General features: G+C 41.6%; 1 protein-coding gene across 1 annotated transcript in view; it reads left to right on the plus strand.

Annotated features, from left to right (window-relative positions):
* Nucleotides 1-21,043, plus strand: part of brinp2 (bone morphogenetic protein/retinoic acid inducible neural-specific 2) — a 169,687-nt gene that overhangs the window by 92,315 nt on the left and 56,329 nt on the right. Inside the window, exon 3 of the mRNA XM_076031543.1 lies at nt 18,805-18,995. Within this exon, the coding sequence (XP_075887658.1) occupies nt 18,805-18,995 (191 nt within the window). The remainder of the gene's footprint in view (nt 1-18,804; nt 18,996-21,043) is intronic.

Genomic DNA, 21,043 nt, shown 5'->3' on the forward strand with positions numbered 1-21,043 from the left:
CTAATGTAATGAATTAACCTATTGTGCCTGTGAACAAGACCTTAATATACAAAGTATTATTTTTTTCCAAAATTAAACTCACGGTGGGAGAATGAGATCAAGCGCTGGCAAAGCTGCAGCATGTGAAGGAAAAGAGGGACATTTTTACCATTTGAAACATTTGGATTACTGTAAATCAAACCTGTATTGTGCAAAGTGTCTTCCATTATTTTAGCATGTCTCCATTGGGGCTTTTCCACTAGCACCTATTTGTCTCGACACTGTTTTGAAATTTTTCCATTAGACGGTAATACCTGGTAGCAGGTAACATTTTAGCACCTACTCACTCCTACTGGAAATGTGATGTCAACAGAGTGCAGGCCTTTAAACAGATTAGACTAGGAGTGACGACAAAGAGTGATTAATGAGATCTTTGCAAAATTGAAATCTGCCATTTATTCAAAAAAAAACAAGAGGGGAGGTGAGTAGTGTTAAAACTGCATAAATTGCTTAAGGGGATCTCATGGCAGCAGATTTTCAAACATCTAATTTTTCAATCACCATTGTCTTGTAAATAATATATCAAAGTAGAGGAGAAAAGCTTTTGCTGTCTGAAGTTAGTATATAACCTCTGGTAACATCTTTGGGCACTGAAAGATTGCTTATGTTTGTGGGCTTTCCCAGGTGATAGCAATCCTCCACAGTTACGAACAGCAAAGCAGGAATAAGCTGCCTTTGCCGAGACTCCTCAAATTGAACATATTTAGAAAAAGGGATCAAAATCTGATTGTGCTTACCGACCAAATAAAGACAATACCGGTGACAAGGGCCTTCTGCAAAAGAGGATTACGACTTGACTCAGCTCAATTACAGCCCATTCCCCACTGGGTTGTAACTGCATTGAAGCATTTTCAATAAAATGCACCACAAAAGTCTTCCCATGTGGAGAGTAACAATCTGTTTAACGTGTCTCCAAAGCTGCTTCAAGTTACACAAAAGTGAATATTTCCACCCGTGGAGGACATATTTACGGTTACATTGTTGCAAGAAGAGTATTGGTCTCCGTGGAGGGATTTGCGGTGTTTGGGGAAGTGGTTCATCCACTACGGACCTCCTGAAATGAAGCTTGTCCGTTGCTACAACTGTGTATGACCACGGGAGAACTTTGTTTGACCGAAGCGAAGTTGAAGATTTTTCACACTCGGTCGAACACAACACCGCAGAGACCTACCTCTGAGTGAAAACAGAACTTCATGGTTTAGCACCAGAGTTCCTTGGTTGTACCATGTTTAAACAAACACAGTGAAAGGCGACAGAGGTGAAGCAGCAGGCAACCGAGGGCAGGAGCCTCGAGCTCATTCATTAAAGAACCTGCTGATTACTGATTGGTACCAAGTGGCAGGTGTTTGGCAAGGTAGTTTAAACTAGAGGGGAGTCCCCTTGTGAATTACACATTGAGGTGCACTGGAAAATATGAAAATGGACTAAAGCCTTGAGGCAGAGATGAGGTGATGCGATGGGTCCTCTTTGTTTAACTTTTAATGGGATGCATTTATCAGTAATACACATTTCAAAGTCTTGCCACTGGACATATAATATTAGGGAACCCATCAGTATTAATTAGTGCGGTGTGGAAATTTCTTTTCTCTTTCTAATTTTAGCTCTGACCAGGAGCCAAAATGTTAATAAAATGGTAAAACAAATCTTTATTTGGCAATTTGTCAAGAAGGATTTTTTTTTTTTTTAGAGAAGACACTATTACTCTGTCTACATGACTTTCAAAGGGTCAGAACAATTCTATTACTATCGTTAAAGTTTTCTAAGTCCACCCCAAGTGCGTTATGTGAGCTTGAACAAGTTTGTCCAATAAACTGCATTCCATATGAGAGAACAATTGGCAATAACAAAACAACCTATTCATTGCAAATAAAAGTAAAGAGATCATTAGCAACAATTGTGTGTTCTGCCAATGTGCAATCTGCCACATTATTTACAGTCATCCAAATGTATAGCTGTTGTTAGCAAACAAATCTCTGGGTGTAGTTAAGATGTTTTGGGGATAGATGAGTGCTTATCCAATCACAGAACGCATACATATCAAGTGAAGCATAAGGCCTGTTAGCCGGCCACGGTGCTCTGTTGATTTTGAAGGCCTTAAAGTGATTTCATAGAACCTGACAAAACATCCATCCATCCGGTTTCAATACCTTCTTCTTCCTGAGCTCAGGGTCACGAGGGTCTGCAGGAGCCTCTCCCAGCTGTCTTAGGGCGAAGGCAGGGTGACACCCTGGACAAGTCGCCAGTTCATTCAGAGGCACATAGAGACAAACAACCATGCACACTCACATACACACCAACAGACAATTTAGAGTTCCCAATTCACTGCAAAAGGATGTTTCTGGACTGTGGGAGGAAGCCGGCACTCCAGCTTCCATTCCACAGTCCTACAACAGTCACATCAGGCCAAAGGACAACCCTACACAGTGTATGTGTATGTGTGTGTGTGCGTGTGTGTGAATGGTTGTTTGTGTCTCTACTTTGGCTCTATGATGAACTGGCAACTTGTCCAAATTGTAAACCAGTCTTCAACCCAAGATTGCTGAAATAGGCTGCGGCACCCATGACCCGAAGTGATAAGAATAAGCGGTGACAGAAAATGAATAGGTGTATGGCTTTTCCCCACACAGACATATGGGCTTCGGTAGCAAGACAGGAAAAAAAAATCCAAGAAATGTGGAAATCAGTGAGGAGTAGACTTGTTTGTGCTTCACACATGATCCTGTAGTCTTTTCCAAACAAGCTTGAAATAAAAATGTAATAAGGATCTTAGCATCAACTAATCACACAAGAACTGTAAAACATTTGCAGTCATGTATATGGAAAAAAGACATCAAACCAGAATGGAATGGTGCCAAGTGGCCATCTGGCCAGTGTGCATTCTTTTCCCTTGGAGGTTGTGTGCCTGGTGGCAGACAGAATAGCACGTCAGCTGCTTCATATACACACAGAGAGCCATTCTAAACACAGATGGTGTCATTACTCAACAGCCATTATATTGTGCGCATAACATTTACTTCATAACAATGAATTAACACACATTAAACCATGGAGTAAAGCTGTACAGGGGTTCTCATCATTTGCATGAGGAAGTGTCCATCGGAGCCTATGTGTTGACAGAGTTCCAGGAACAGAAAGCCTTGTGGAGGAGGCAAGTCTCTTTTCCGCTCGCTCACTCGCCAGTTCCAAACTCTGTCGTTAAGCCAACATTTTCTCCACTTTTTTTGGGGGCCCACGCATTTTGGATGACAGGAAATGTTCCCATCTAATTATTACTTTGACATGGAAAAACGACTGTCACGCTAAACAGGATCGGCATTTTGCGGGAGTATTACCTTTCTTTAAAGATCAAACAAACAAAAAAAAGATTGTGATAAAGAACACAAGTGTATTTCACTTGCTGTTGTCGTGACATGAAACAGTTTTGGATGGCACCCACATTCAGCCAAACAGACAGCCTCCGCTGGTTGTTTAACTTTGTGATCGCTTGATGTATTTCGGCTGTGTTACACAACTGAGTTCACAGCTTTTCGCACTCTGCTGTGTCTCAAGGTTGGATGATTCATGATCTGCCTCACAGTAACACATTTTACCTCCAGGGGTACCAAGTTTTTACATTCAACCGACGACTTGCTTCAACTATAAAACAAGCCTTCCCTCAATAGAATAATACGGAAGATCAGATTAACGACAGACGTAAGTTTGATATGACAGAAAGTATGACGTGTTTCCTTTCTGAATGTATTCAAGTTGTGGCATGTCGAAACAGCAAAAACTGAATTGTTTCAGCACTTGTTTTTCTGTTAAACTGTCTGTCAGGTGTGGGATGGGAAGAGGGACTTTTAAGCGAAGAGTGAAGTACAGTTAATGCCAGATTGAAATGTATAAGAAATGCAAGGTGTTAACTCCCAACTGCATTCCTGGGCTTGTTCTGCTTTGCCCTCAATGATTCTTAAGATGAAAGCAAAAACAAATTTGTTTAAATTTCTTTGAAAAGTGCCATGTTTATCGGACTATGACTGTCCTTTCCTGATACAAGTCTGAGTGGGGGAAAAAAAAAGACTCTCCAGTAGTTCATTTCCGTGTCATGACTTTAGCATATTGCTGAAATCATGATTTTCCTGCATTTTGTTTACTCGGTTTTGGCTTATCCTTCACTCTCGTGATCCCCAGACAAATCTCTGGGCGGAATAAATTCCCCAGTGGAAGAGGCATCAGCCAAACAGCTTACTCAGCCAGCAGACAAAAGACTTTTTGGACCCACAGCTAGTTAAAGGGCCAAAAATGTGTCCGGATATTACCTGGGAGAGAGAATGAACAAGAAAAAAGGCTGAGCGTTGAAAAGGTCCGCCGGGAGAAAATAAAAATAATGGAAAGGAGTGATAATGAAGAAGAAAATAATTGTCTGTCTGAGAGGGTTTGATAATCAAAAAAAAGAAAAAAGGAAAAAAGTGGGCATGTGCTCGAATGTGAGAACGGAGACAAATTGACCATATGGATAGGGCAGCAGACAGGGGCCAGGTTGTGCGAAGAACAAGTTAGCTGCACCACATTGTGTTGTTTGGCAGCTTGCCTAATGTTCAGCACACTGGGAACTGGCAAACTCCGGGAAACAAGTGCAAACTGCCACACAGCCGACGGCTGAAGGACCTCCAGGACGCGGCAAGGTGCATTTTCTGGCATTCTTAGTCCTTTTGGAAATGCTGCGCGCTGGCTGCACTCTAACAAATTTTGATAATGTGATTGAATAAAAATGCGATGTAGTGGCGCCAGGACAAACAAGCCGATATCCAGAATGTTAGTGCTGCTGACAGGAGGTAACACAATGTCATGAATAACTTTCCAAGGCAGCTCAATCATGGAGAGTTCAAGACTGAAATCCGCTTCTTCTTGCCAAACTCCAACAAAAGGAGCACGTTCAGTGAGACTCAGGATTCCATCAGCTATCAGCTTGTTTTAGTTGTGACAAGAACCAGTTGCCTTTAAGGCAGTGAGTGAGTGACACTGAGGCCCTGTCCACACGGGAACGTTGCCATTTTTTTTTCTTTCCCGGGGGCGAAAAAAGTCGCGTCCACACGCTGACAGATGGAAACGGAACGGTGGGTGAAAACGATGTAATTCGTATGCCACACCGAAACGTGGCGCTGTTAACAGACGCCGACACAGCCACCGGACCCACGATTTAGAAAGATTTAGAAAGAGGGCATTTCCGCTACACACTAAACACACAGAAAACAATAACGGCGAGTAGCGGAAAAAAAGTGAGTCTGAGGTTTTGTGAGGTTTTGTAGTAATATTGCAAACAAATCTCGAAGCGCCTGCGATACAAAGACAACTCCACCCTGTCCGTGTGGACAGGACCTGAGAGTAGCTGCTTCTTTTTCACGTGGAAGCTGCCATGTTGTGTAGTTGGATGGTATGTTCACGTTAAAGGAAAAAAGAATAGCATTGAAGGATTTTCTAGGTGCAGAAAATGCTTCCACCAAATGTTGACGTTGACAGTGGGCACTTTTGCTGGCGGTGAGACAAATTCAGAGGATTTCAGAAATTGTAACTCAACAGCAAATGCAGTCCTGCATATGTGCAATTCTCTGGAGAGAAGAAACTACTGAATTATTTATTTTTTTGATTTCCCAGCCTGTCAGAGTTCTGCTGGTCTTCCATTTCGGGCTTTCTAAACCAACCTTCGTCACAAGGTCGGACATCCTGCAACTGAGATGTCAAAGCAAGGGTGGAAAAAAAGCGTCCACAACAGCAGCAGTAGCACCAGCTGCTGCTCATTAGGCTTATTGCTCTGAGCTCAGTGTAATGACTGAAGGCGATCGCTGAGACCCACAATCAATACTTTCATCCACTCAGATCTTCCCTCCTCTGGTTTATAGCGGTTTGACTGTTAGGGGAGCGGTAAAATTGAGGGGACAAACGTCGATAAAAATAATGGTATTATCCATTTGTGACACAAAAACACATTGTACGTCGTTTTCCAAATAATAATTTAATTCAAAATGGCAATGCCACACTCGGTCTTGTGAACTAAATTAGATCAAGCCTGCACCGATCGATACTTTTTAAACTGTGGCGGATCATAATGTGCAATATGAGGGGAATCGCTCACCAGAGAATTTACTTCACTCCCCCTGCTGTTAGCAAGTTGAGTTAAATGAACATGATTCTCTTATTATTCAGACTCATGAAGGCCTGGGACTTTGCATTTACATGCGCCTCTTAATCAGATTACTGCCATACTCCTATTGAGGATCGGATCGGACAACTGTCCTTTTTCCAAGTTTACATGTCGGGGACATAACCAGAGTATTGGCTACAGTATGCCTGCCTCCACAGCACTGCACTCTCACTTCAACTGGTTGGTGTCACCAAACTTCTGGTCGATCTTTGACAAGAAAGACTGACAGTGCAGCGTACGAGGAGCTGGACAGTGGTTTTCCACACCTGCTGTACACATTTTTTGTGATGCAAATTAGATTGAGGGCTGTGTTGTTTATGCTAATAGCCAATGAAAGACGTTGTGGCTGTACAATACAGGAGAGTGCCACGCCAAGTGTGGGATTGCTGCTTAATGTTGCTCGCTAATACAAGGGCATCGTGTCCCTGAGCTGATCGGAGAGACGTTTACACATTATTTGAGTGACAACTTCCATCTGCAGACACCATTGTTATAGCTGTGTGGATTTCTTAAATAGTATTTACACCAGGGATGGGAAAATAGATTTGATCCATTTTTTCAGTGTTTTGTCATTTCAATAAAGAGCTAAACACAGTGGGGCTTCAAAGACACTGATGTTATTGTAACTTTGCTTTTGTTGATTTTCAATTGACATTAAAGCAAATGTTTTTCACATATCCTAGGATATATTTTTCCCTCCCATGAAGTGGGTCAGCAAAACACTCCATCCATCTGCTCGTTCTCTGGCTCCTCTGTCAAGTTTTAGAACCCATTGTTACCCACCCCTGATTTACACAATGGCTTTTTTTCAAACATTAGGGGGTCTTGACATTTAAGTTGTGTTGTAAATATTAAACAAATATAGTGATAGAGTGTGTGTTGATTTTCTTTAAGACGGCAGGCAGAGTGCTCACCTCAACACTTCTCTACTTACCACGTCACCTCAGTCGACTTTGGGGCCTGAACCGACTCGGTGCATGTGGAGTTGCCTCACAATGCCTACTCTGATCCCTATTGGAGATCTCCGCATCGATGGCAAGAGAAATCAGAACGATCACATAATCTCTTCCTCCGCTTATTAGAACTCTGATTGCACCGGTTTCCGTCAGATCAAGGTGTTTACGTGCATTTTAAAAATCTCATAATCAGACTTGTCCAGGTGTAACCTCATGGCAGCTGGGATAGACTCCAGCAGACCCCCGCAACCCTGCGTGCAGGAGGAAGTGGGTATAGAAGATGGATGGATGGATGATTAGAATCTGATTAAGGCGATACTCTGATGATCCAGATTGCATGTAAATACACGCACTGTTACACAGAGTAGTTTACTGTGACCTTTCACAAACATGCGAGCCATGTATGGCAATGGTGTAAAGCTCCATTCTAAGTTTCTTTGAATTGATGCTGCAGCCAGGACAGAGGAACAGGGAGCAGCCTTTATCGGGGGGAAAGATGTTTTCATTTTACCCCTGACTGGCTCTGGCAGCAACGTAGTGAAACCCCGTGGCACAGCACAGCTCACCACGGCGCAACGACACGTGCCGAGTTCTGAACCCCGCACCAGCGGGAAGCCCTCAGCTGTTCCCCTATGGCTCCACTTCAGATGTGGTCGACAGAAGGTTCATCCATTGAACCTTTGAAGTGTTTTTGAAACAACCTACCCTTTCCAAACTTTGTTGTTGGGCTCTTTTCCCAGATGGATACAGGCCACAAATCTAACAGATCTGGGAAATATTCAATCTGGCGTGTCAAGTCAGACTAGCAGCGTTTTTTGTTTTTTTTTCCTTTTCATTGTTCGAGTTTCTCATGTTCAGTATGGACAGCAACACTAAATCAGAACAGCGTGCATGTATGTCCTTGCTTGCTGGCTTTTTATCTATACTTCAAGGTGTCTTGAGAATTATTTTGAATTTTTTTTAAACATACATGGACATTTTACACATTTACTCAACTGTACCCATCGCACCCTAAAACTTGATACCTACAGCGATGTGATCGATGCATTGTCACAAACACGATTCATTCAATCTGATCGATAAAGTTTACTTGCCACACATAGGGTACATTCTCAGTAATACACAGGAGTGGTTGCCTGCTGTTAACAGGCCGTTCAATTCGTCAATACTGCCATCAGCTTCTCATAAAAGTCACACATGACCTTGGCGGCTCGGGGGTGACAGACAATCTTTAGCCCCTTGGAGTGCAGTGGAATTATAATTGGTCCTCGGGCCAACGTTTGAGCACATGTCCGCACAGTGTTGGAAGGCATTGGCGTACAGCTCAGCGATGCCTGCACAGCTTGCTGTGATAATAACTAAAGTCGGATTTATGTTCTAGAACATGTTGATTAGATTGCATCATCCAGGCCAGGGCAACCAAAACTCTCCCGACCAAAGTCGTTTGTGTTTAACTTGGAGCGGCTCTCCACTGGAGATCAGCTGGACTCAGGAAGTGACCTGCGTGACCTGCGTTTGTACGCTGCATACTCGTGCACTCCTTTTTAAATTAGGTGGAGTCAATTTGAATTATAACTCAGAGGTTCACTCTTTATTCAGTGCTGAAGAAATTGGTGCCAGTTAGGTCAGAGCAGGAGGCACGAGGATGAATTAGTGTGTGAACAATGACTCTTTCATTTTGACAAAAAGTGTCCTTTGAAAAAAAATGTTCTCTTATTATACAAATCAGGCCGAATGAGATGTTTTATCTCCTCTTTTCGTCACCCAGGTTGGATTTTTTTTTAATTTTTGATAAAGAAAATGACATGCCTAGACAGTGGCGTAGTCACAGGGAGAAATGAATGGCAGCACACTGAGCAAACTATTGGAAGCCAGGTACCAGTTAAGCAGGAAACTGTTCAAACCAATACATAATTATGTATAATGTAATAGAAATTTAAATTAATCTTTTTCTAAGAACACTAAAGTGAGGAAATAAATGGGTTTCTGATGACTTTTTTTTAAGATCCATCATTAGCAGAGATGCCATTCTAATTTTCTAGGGGGAAAATGTTTTGCCACAAGAACGTGATGTTTCTGAGGTTTATGTTTAAAATCAGATTACTCATGCCAGTTTAACTTAAGTTGCCAAGATATTTCTTGAATTGTAAATGTTGTGAAATAGAGAGCAACTCTCATTCAATAAATGTTGCCTAACATGTTTTTAAGAATGTTTAAAAAGGGGCAACATGTCAAATAGCTTAATAAAAATATGGAAATCTGAACCATGAAAATGTGAGAACATTAAAAGACAAGAGCTGAACTTAAAGTAAAATAAGTAAGATAGACTGAGTATAAGACTAATTTTTGCTGCACTTCTCTTCATTTAAAATTTGACTACAATGTAGTAGCGAGCTTGAGGACCAATACAGGGAGGGACAAAGAACGACAAAGACGCTGAATGTTGCTTGTTAAATATATCCCAGCAAGTGGTTAAACCAGCTCAATGGTTCACCTACTAAAAGCATTCACATTAATCACTAATCTCCTTTACAAGTGTGTCTGCTCATGCTCATAATGTGGCCACACATACTATTACAGTGACCACATCGGCAAGAGCTCCGAGGGCAATTAGGAACAAACCATCGTGAGCCGTTATTTCAGACCATGATGCATTAATTACCACAAAGTGTTAAGCGAAGTGGAGCATGTGGGTCCACCTTAAATAATGCACGCATCATTACACTGGTTCACGGCTGCTCTTCAGTCCGGCGTAATGTATTGTGATGCATTTGAAATTATCTGAGCTAAATTCATGACAGTTGTGTGAAATTATTTCCTGTTATGGTGACGTTATTATATATATATATATATATTTTTTTTTTTTTCATGTGTAATTTTTGATAACAGTGGATAGGAAGGCAAAAAAAGCACTACAAAGGTATGACGATGAATGCTTTGCAAAAGTATTTTAAGACAAAATGGAAGCCATAATTATCTATAATGACTGTTCCAATGAGTTTGACCAACTGTTTCTGAATGTCTGAAACAGTCACCTGTGATCTTGGAATACCTAAAAATCAATGTGTGACTTCAATAAATAACGTCAGTTACTTGTGTTCAAAGTGAAATGGATCCATTTGAACGCTCAAAGGGCAGTCTCAGAGTGATGGGACGCAAGGATAAAATGTAAATATTAATATTTCTAAAACTTTTGTCCTTTTTTGAACTAAAATAAGGCACATCAACTCGCTCGCCCGCAGACATGAAGGGAGGGAGGAAGTGTCGGTACAGCTCTCCAAATAGCCAGCAGAGATGTCCCCCACAAAGTGTCCCCCCTTGATTTTTGTCACAACGATACAAAGGCAGGAGGGCAGCTTGGTTGGTTGGTTGGTTGGTTGGTTGGCCAACATCTTCAGGGCACATCAAGCATGACTTGGGCCCACCTTCACATCCCTCTATGTAACTCCCTCTTCCCAATTTCAGAGAAAAGCGAGACAACGTTAGCTGAATCGTTGACATGAACTTTCATCATCATTCTATCGTCATCTATTTAAACTTCAAACTGGATGTTGTTCATCAAGATATTTTTGTCGTAGTTTTTTTGGTTTATTAACATAGTCTGTATTTGAAGCGCCCTGCAATGAACTGGCGACTTGTCCAGGGTGTACCCTGCCTTCGCCCTAAGACAGCTGGGAGAGGCTCCAGCAGACCCCCGTGACCCTGAATAGGAATAAGCGGCTATAGAAGATGGATGAATGAATGAATGAATGAATTTATTTGAAGCAAGACCATTTCAAACAGTGATGGGCTGCCTCTTCTTCTGCACTGATGAAATTCAAGGATTTCATTTACCTTTGTTGTTGTAAATCAGGCAGTTCTGTTAAAATTTCTGAGCCATGAGGTTGTTTTGTATTTAGATAGAAGAGAAAAAGAAGAAAAACAAAAAACAAAAAAAATATTTGTGGCACAAGTTATATGACGGTGTTGGATTTACTGCTAGGTGGTCTTTTTGTAGGAGAACCTTCAGTTGAGTTGAGGCAGTGTTTATGGTGCCGTGGGGTTTTCCTTTAAGTTTGTACTCCCATAAATTGGCTTGTGTTTCCAACCAACACACATGCATTTTTTAGCAAAGCTTAAAATGACTAACCTACTCTTTTCCCAATGTGGCGTTTCTAGCCTTTTATCTAGATGGTGTAATAAAGTAGCTTTCAGATGTAGAAAAATGTTTCTTCCCAGGACATCCATTTCATTGCATGAAAAGCTTCATGCATGCATATCTGTCATTAGTATCCATCCACAGAGAAATGTAACTCTCTCAAATGTATGCCGTCTGTGTGAAAAGGCCTCTGACACAGTTTTTTTGCCACATAATTATTCACTGGTGGTGCACAGCTATTTTTTGTTGAATTAATGAGTGTTATGTTTAAAAGCAGACTTTTATAAGAGTTTCAAATGATGGAAAGTCTTGAGTACCATTACAAATACCTCAGGTCTTAGAGGAATGCTTTCATGAGAGTTTGTGAAACTGGTTATTAATGCACAAACATAATTAAATTATTCATGAAGGCACCTTATCTTTACAATTTAAGCAACGCTCCAAAAAAAACAAAAAACAAAAAACATTGGGCAACAAACCTCTTTAAGGCCCAAAACAGTCTCAAAAATTCACTTTGATCACGTCAAGTCTCAACAGTTGTCACTGGCACTTGCTACAAAGCGTTGCATGTTGAAGCAAAGTAAGTCAGCAGAGACATGGAAAACTTTAAAAATAGCAGCCACTCAACCCAGAAATGCCAACCTTGTAAGTTGACAGGTGATACCTCACAAAGATTTGGGAGATCCTGTGAAATATTAAATATCATACATAAATTTAATCTGTTTTTCCTCCACTTTCATGTTATCAACAAAATTGAAATTATGTACAAAATTTCACAGCTAACTCTGCTTGATTTTCCATTAAGTAAAGTATGTTCGTGCCCATACATACAGTACATATACAAACACATACATGTACATATACTCCAAGGCGGTGTGTATATATACATGTCACAGGATCACATTTGTAAAGTCCCTTACTTTTTCTCTCCACTCCCAATACTTATCTGGAGATTTGTAATGGCTCTGACGGGAGCAACTCAGACTTCATTAAAAAATCATGCAGCAGCTTCCACCCTCCAGGCTGGGTGGAGTGTCTATTTCTAGTGGCCTCCCAAAAGACAGTTTTAATGAACCAAGATCCCAGAGTAAAAGAAAAAAAAAGGACTTTGTAATTCAGCTCAGTTTGCAGAAGAGGAAAAAAGAGCAGCGGAAATTCATTCCTTCCACTCATCAGAGACTTGTCGTGTCAGCTAAGTGTTTGATGAGACAGTTCGAAAAATGATATGAGGCATCCTCTTATCAACAGATCGCAGCTTTCCAGTGTTACCTGCTTATCTATGTATTTGCAATTTGCAATTTGCTCAGGTTCAAATGTATTTTCCTGGCTGCCATTTCTCATCATTCCTCTTCACTGCACGCGAGGCCTAATTGGCAGAGTCTTGAAACTTGCTGAAATTTTGTAGGCCACTAAAATCTGTCTTGATTCTAAATCAACTTTCATTGGGATCTTGAGAGCTTGACTAGAGTCTCTTTTTTTTCAGAACAGGAACTGCTAGGAGTGCTAATGCTTTTCATAGGCATCAGTTGTTAAGATGAAGAAATTATTTCTAAGAAAGTCTTCACTCGGTGCATCTCCAACAAGCAGCCTCCTCTGCAAAATAAAAGCGATATTTCTAGAATTTGACGAAGTATAATTGTGATTTGCAGGCGTTTCCATTGAATGGTGTGAAACACATAAGCCGTAATTGAGAGTTTGCTGTCAAGAATGGTTGTTATATTTTTCACCTTGAGGTGTAAATGCAAAGTGTTTCCATGATACTTTTGTGATATACCTCTATGTCGATACGTCTGAAAAACCACATCATGAGAACGTCTGTGACGGAGCGCCGGGAATGCCCCGTCATTCCCTGACCGGCACGCGCCGGCTCTCGCACTCTACGCCGCTGAGCACCGGTACCGGAGACGCGGCTCTCTCTCTCGCTCTCTCTCTTTCTCTCTCTCTCTCTCTCTCTCTCTCTCTCTCACTCACACACTCACACACACGCTTACCAGCTGCTGCTGACTTCAGCTGTCTACGGACACAGGCCGAACCGAGGCACTTCCGCGTCGTACCATGAAAGCGCTAGGTGGCGCGTTTTGGACTGTCACGTGACGTGGCGCGCACCATTATTGGGGAATTAGGTACTTTTTGTTTGTTTGACTGTTTTGAAGATATTTAGGTTTTGCACAATTCTAGGGGTAGTGGAAACACAGCTAGTATTGTAACGCTTAAATGCATTGCTAGGTATCCCTTTTTTACAATGACTTTTTTCAATAAAGAATCAACAAAGTTAATTCACAATGAACTAATGTTGCTCAAAAGAGGACAGCAAACCCTCCTTAATACTGTTGTACTTCTTAAAAGAGGAGATCATTTTATTTGCATCACATTGGTAATGGGGCTATAATTACTTCCTTTTAGCTTCTATATGTTCATCTCTCCTGCGCAGTGATCATGTTCCCCTGAGCCTAATAAAAAAAGCATTTGGAATGGACTGCTTAATGCACATATACCCCCAGCCTAATGACTCGAGCTTCATCTCCACAGAGGATTGTTTGTGGGCAGTAAAATGCTGGAGGAACTTGAAGGTGAACCACCAGAGTTGTCCCACGCAGTATGTGGGTCATTGCCTATTAATAGACAAGGCTGCGGCTGATCAGAGTGAAGGTGCTCGTTCTGGCTGTGTTCTCGTGTAACACGTCAAATTTCTTATCAGACAGTAAAAAGACAAGCTTGTTCTGTAATTGTGGGGAAAGTGCTGAAGTGAATGAAGCAAGTAAACTTGGATGAACTGGGCTGGATGTTTGGGTGGGTTTGTGTACTCGTGTTGTCCAATACTGTAGATTTGGGATTTTGGTTGGAACTCCCGGGATGGTCAGGAAGCCTAGAAGGACTTGGACTACACCAGATATCGTGAGCCATGCTTTGGCTATTCTAAAATGAATGACAGTAGTTTGGCGCATACGATTAGTGCAGAGACTTTGGGATTTTTGTTGCACTCTAACGTCGCATTAGGTGGCCTCCAGCATCCTCTTCCAAATGAAAGGAACGCTAACCTTTGATTAATAGCTTTAAAATGAAAAAAAGCTGTGTTTTAAGTTAAAGTTTAAGTTAGTGTTAGATTGTGTGTCTAAAATAAAATGAACCACCAACTTTTAATTTTATGTTAGAAGTAACTGAGCTGAACCAACGGAATAATAATTAAAAAAAATAAGAAAAACATCTGAACTATTACCTGACTTAAAATTCTGTAAAATAAGAAAATCTAGCACCCGCTAGTTTTGGTCTAAGTATCAGATGGGCATAATCAAGATTGAAATACCACCACATACTGCAGCAACATATGTCTGGAGAGATATAATCTAGTTAGATCTCTCGCCCCCCCCGCCCCCCTCTCTCTCTCTCTCTCTCTCAGCTGGGCTGCACTGATTAGAAGTGTTCTGCTGATACCTTCACCCGGAGATCCTTCTGTTGCCCTCTCCAACCAACAGTTAATAACATCCAGGTGTTCTTTTTCAACACACTGCCGGAGGACCCGTCTCTGGGAGAGGAGGGGGGGAGAAAATCTGTGTAGGCAGAGGTTTTTTATTCCACCTTTTTTTCTTATTAAGGTGAGGAAGAGAGGCGGCAGAAAGAAAAAAAAAAATGCTCCGCTTCAGCGGAAAACCTCCGGTGCCAGAGCTGCAGGTGCAATCAGCGCTGTGCTAAAACCTTTTAATTAACTCCATCTATCATCATTAGACAAATAGTCAGCCAACAGTCTCACCGTTAACTCTTAGAGAGCGATGCGAGGAGAGAAGTAAATGATGCTCCTCTCTGCTCTGCAGCGGCGGCGGCGGCGGCGGCTCTGCTTCACCATGCTCAGTCACCGCAGAGTCGCTAAGAAAACACATCAGTCTAAATCAGGCCCAGTTAATCAGCGGGCAACTGCTGGCTGCCATCCTGCGACGGGCCCGACTGGAAACTAAGCTACGGCTAATGCCTGCTGATGCATGGCATGGCTGCCGACTAATTATTATAGTTTGCCGCATTTAAATGAGATTGACCTTTGGTTGGGGATATCTGTCACGCAGCCGCTGCCGGAATTATTGCAGCTATATTGGTCCCGAGCATTGTGTGACTTTGGTTGTTTGGTTTCACTTACAGCCGTAAGAGGACGTCAGAACACATTTGCCCTTTTTTTCCTTTTTTTCTTTGCGTTTCTTTGAGTCGTTAGTCATGCAGCTTTAAGGGATTTGCGTGGAAAAGAGAATCTTGCTTGTGGTGTTGAGGCAGCACTGCAGACTTGAGTAACTTTGACCTCGGTCATTGATTCGTGGACATTTCGAGATGGAGAACATTCTGTCAAAGGGTGTAAAAATAAATAAATAAATAAATAAATAAAACAAAACCTATGTATATGTGCTTGTTTAATGGCTTGAACATTGGAACAGTGGAGGGTGTGGGTGGTGAAGGTCCACAGCTGGGTTTTGTATTTTCAGCCCTAATGACGACCACAAATCGTTACCGTTATATAAAATACTACATGGTAATGCTCTGCTATTCATCACGAGACAAAGCAAAAATGCACTGCAAGTAGATTCCTTCCCTTTGGTAAACTGTGCTTCTTCAGTCCCTGTTTACACTTTGTGTGATATTGATTTTTTTTTTTACATATTTCGTCTTGTGCATGAGAAATTTGCAGAAAGTTGGATCATGGCAAAGTATCACTTCAACACACAATACCAATAATGAGGGCTGCACCAAAACCAGATTGAGTTGTGTACCAATAGTTACATTCCAGTAGTCGGCAATACCGATATTGACTATATAATAAGGTCATTACACATTATAGAATTACTTTGATGATGTTCTGCTACTTGGACAACATTCCTCAGCATGTGTTTCTAGAACAGAGCAACTGTCTCACGTTTCACTGCAGTGCAAACACAAATTTAACACAAACATTGTCATATAAATACACATACAACTGGTATTGGTGTCATGGTATCGGCATGTATTTTACAAGTACGACCAGAAAGCTCAACCCTGGTATTGGTGCATCCCTACTAGATACGTAAGATAAGTTCCTAACAATAAGTCATGTTTGTGGAGAACACTGGAGGTTGACTCAGCACTTTGACCAACTCCTGCTTCCAGAGGGGCATCCTTGCTTATTCACGAGCTTTGACTTAAGGCTTGATTACAGACAACACAGTACCTCTGCAACTAGAAACCTGTTCGATTTGGCTGCCAAGAGGAAGTAATATAAATCATTTAGTCCCTCGACGGTAGCTGGAGGTTTCGAGTTAGTGCGTTGTGCTGAAAATCCAACAGAATGTGGGAATTGTAAATGTTTCCGATAAAACATCTGCAAACCAGAAACACCGCAGCTCGCTGATGTTTCAAGCACGAGTTCCAAACTACATTTTGCTGCTCGGCCGTGCGCCTGCGGGTGAGGTCATCACCGCTCGTGCTGAACAGTCATGAATCCAGTCGTCCCTTCTGAAGGCTCAGAGGCGGAGCAGCATCTGCAAACTCATTACACCGTTTCTGCCCCTCCATCACAATCACCCTTCACCGTGTTTCATAGCGCATTCCATTCAGCAAAGCGGCGTGCCGCATTTATTCCACTGGAGTCATGAAGCGTAATTATAGTATTGTGCCGTCAGCGATTGTAAAACAATGACAAGAAAATGAGGACTGTGAGAGCAGCCAGTGGGAGACAGTGAGAAGGCACATGTTCCTTCCTGCGTGTGTGTGTGTGTGTGTGTGAGAGAGAGAGAGAGAGAGAGAGAGAGAGAGAGAGACATTGTGCCACTGCTGGTATTTTGCTCAGGAAGACGGGAAACGTCATGGACTAATATTGACGTCTTGTGTTCGACCAGCTAATTTGTGCAGACGAGGTCGATCTCTGCTCCTCTGTTGGTATCTACATAATTCTCACACCTTGGGGTGCCGGCAAGAGGCACGACTGAAGTCATGAAATAATTATTAGCTGTTTTGAAGAGGATTTTCTTTTTTCCCAGACTCACTCCTTCTGTCACTATCGGCTGCTCTGCTCCGATGACCGATGAGTCTTTTTCTTTTTTATCTTAACGACCGCATTGATTTGGAAAAACAAACGAAAAACTGGATTGAAACTTGGCTTTGCATCAAAGTTGTAAACCCATTTGAGTTTCTTTTTGTTGTTCTTGCTGAACAGTTTTGTCAAATAAGTGCTGACACGAATAATGTGTCAGCCATGTCCTTTACTGTGCATCCTGTCATGGTTAGAGTTTTTAAGTTGGAATTGTTCCTATGGTCCATTTCCTTTTTTTTCTTCTCTGTCGCAAAGAAAGTCTTTCTGCTGATTACCGAGTCATGTCAGCATATCACTAGCGGCTGGTAGCGTTAGCATAATAAAGTCCTGCACTATATGTTCATGCTGATTTGATGGACCCGCACCTGAGTTGCACTTTATTTCGTCAACTTGTCACAAAGTTTGTTTTAACTTGGCTTTCGCTTGAATTCGCATCTCTGCACCTGGTTTGCCTTGACAGCTGGAGAAATTGTCCACCAAAGGGCAGAGGGTAATGTGAACTGTCACAGAAGGGAGGTGGTGATAATGCCCTGCACCCGCTCTGGTGGAACTGATCCTCTGAACAAATGCTGCCATGGAATGTCACTGCCTCTTGTAACTGATGTGCATCTTAATTTAAAGCTGTTAAATTTTTAGGATGACCTGCTGAATTATTTATATGTTAATTTATTTACATAAAGAGGGAAGAAAGTCATTTTACTTTTGAACGTACATGAAATTCAGATCTTCAAATCTTTATCATCATCATCATTATCATCATCATCGTCATCATCATCATCATCATCATTATCATCATCAACAACAACAACAACCAGAACAGGATCCACTCGTGATATTAAAATTAGATTTTGACCCATTTGAATTGACAAAAAAAAGTTGTCCGCTTATATTTCATTTTTAAAGACCATATTTATTTTATTTTTTAATGCCGTTAAATTTGCTAAAGCATGCGGTGAATGCTGCCCAACCAATCAAGTTTAGCTTCCGTACATTGTCCAGCTAAGCAAATAGGAGGAATAAATATTCTCGGTGCAACTGCTAAAGTAAACTGCGAACAGAGGCAAAAAAAAATATTTTCGTCCTGACCTAATTTAATTTAAAAAAATAAAGAATGTACTTGCTGCAGCATTAAAATCTATGCTTTAAAATTTGCCTCATGGTACAAAAATGAGAAAGTCCTGGTTCAGCACACAGGGCTAAGGCTTTGATGCTCGGTGCATGCAAGAAAATAAAAAAAAAATAAAAATAAAGCTTTGATGCTTCTTTTATGACCTTATTCACCTTTTTAACCCAATATTCAACATTGAAACGCGCTAAATCAAAGAATGTACTCTTAACAAATCGTCCGTGAGGCATTTCTAATACCTTTTTTTGAAGATCCTTTTACAGCCTGCTTCAGCGTGTATGTGGACCTTGCACTCACCTTGCAATGTTTCCATAATTTCAGGGAGTTCAGTCACTGGAAGGTGAACAGTTTGGCAACAGAGAAGAGAGACTTCCTCAAAGCTCCGCTGCCCTTAGCGCCAGAGTTCCTCCGCAACCTGCGCTTGCTGGGGCGCCGGCCAACCCTGCAGCAGATCAACGAAAACCTCATCAAGAAGTACGGGACCCACTTCCTGGTGTCGGCTACCTTGGGAGGTAAGGAAGGACTTGCAAATGACACGCTGGCCTTTAATCTGGAGGGGGGAGTGGAGGGGGAGATGAGTTTCCACAGGAGCAGAGCCAAAAAACAGAGGAGCTGCTCATTACAGCAGCTCCCGGTAAAAGAAGAGTGTGTCTCATCCTGCACTCTGGTCGAAGTGGGGAGTGCGAAGGATCTCGAGCAGGGGAGGGCAAACGTTGTGACTGGTGGGGCCACAATGGGTTCTCAAATTTGACAGAGGGGCTGGAGCAGCAGCAGATGCGTGGGGTGTTTTGGTGACTCACCTCATAGGAGAAAAAATATATTATATAGGGATCATAAATATAAGGATATGTTGAAAACCTGTGGTCTATTGAAAATTAACAAAAGTGTTCATACAGTATATATATGTATATATATATATATATATATACATATATATATATATATATATATATATATATATATATATATATATATATATATATATATATATATATATATATATATATATGCGTATAGCCAGCCCTATTAAAAAGCTTAGTGGGCCGCATACCATGCCTGATCTACAATGTCGGGAGCTGAAATGTCACGCAAAAAAGCAGCTGTGGCAACAATAACACACCTTTGCACCTGTGGTGCTGAGCAGCGAGTGCCTCCCCGCCCCCAACCAACCAACACGACACCCCCCATTTCCCCCAAACCCCCCTTGATAAGCACCACAAAAGCGCTGCGAGAGCTCCACCAGGCAGACGAGGGATTAGATTGACCTATTTCTTCATGTGCCTCCATCTATTGGTTTTCTTTAAAGCAGCAGCCTGCAACCAGAGGAGTAACTCACGGTAACAAGACCAGCAGCAGGTATCGATTGCACGGGCCCCACAAAAAAAAAATATATAAAAAATAAAATAAAAACAACAACAAACAAACAAAAAAACAAAAAACAAGTGAGAAGTGGCGCCGACCTATTGATATTGATATGCTGCTCATCCCGGGCCATCACACACAGCAGCAGTGGCCCAGGTGTATGAGGGCATTTACACATCCAGCAGTTACCTTTTATTTATTTTTTTTATTATTTTTTTATGATGTGACTTGTAGAAAATTGATAGCGTGTATTAACATTTCAGCAACTAAGCACCTCTTTCACAGCAGTCTGGCAGAGATTTAAAAGGCCAAGTTGCTCAGATCCGTCAAACCGGGTGACTTACAGCCAAGCAGTCTCCAGCGCTGCACATTCACCACCGATTGGACACATAATGGAATTTAAAGGATGACAAAATGCAAGACACCTCTGCAGCTTGTGAAGCACGCAATGTGGGCTACACTCTTTTAAAAAGTCTCCTTTAGAAACTCCTGCAACAGTCTCTCTGATTTGTTATGGACTTATGTATTTATTCTGCACTGATGCCTCATTTTGGTGCCATTTGTCTCTAAATGGGTGCGCCGAGGCATATTTGAGTCAGACAGGGTCAGGACAGATGCAGTGGCAGACTGGTATTTTCCACCATATGTAATTAACGGCCTTGGCTAAATGTGCCTTGCCTGTCTGCATACTGATGAGACTGTGCTTCCATGAGTTCAGACAGTTTTCATTTCCTTCTCTTTTCTGCCCGGATTGAATCTTTTGTCCTCGTCTTCTCTCACCTTTCTACCTCCCAGCCCTCCAGGGTTGCTTATGCGCAGCTTTGAGGTGTAGTTGGTGGTTAATGATGAATAAAATATTGACCAATTTCAAAATATCTGAATCAGTCAGTCATAAGTTGGGACGCTGGGGGGAAAAAATATGCTTTTCAGTGTTTATTAAGATCAAGGTTTGGTCATCATGGTAAAATTCTTAATAACCAAACGTGGTGAAGCAACTGATTTACAGTGATATTTTAGCTCTGGCTACAATGTGCTGTTAGAGTGTTCTGACAATCACAAGCCAAAAGCCACTTATTTTCACTTTTGATATAATATTGATTTTGCAGGCATGACTGTTGGCCAATACCAATATTGATCTGATTCAATATCAGCATGACTCATACATATTACATTTATTACTTATTTTGTAATGTTTAAT

Source organism: Nelusetta ayraudi, unplaced genomic scaffold, assembly GCF_046127955.1.
Source record: "Nelusetta ayraudi isolate G7.1 ecotype Tasmania unplaced genomic scaffold, CSIRO-AGI_Nayr_v1 ptg000033l, whole genome shotgun sequence".
NCBI classification, from domain to species: domain Eukaryota; kingdom Metazoa; phylum Chordata; class Actinopteri; order Tetraodontiformes; family Monacanthidae; genus Nelusetta; species Nelusetta ayraudi.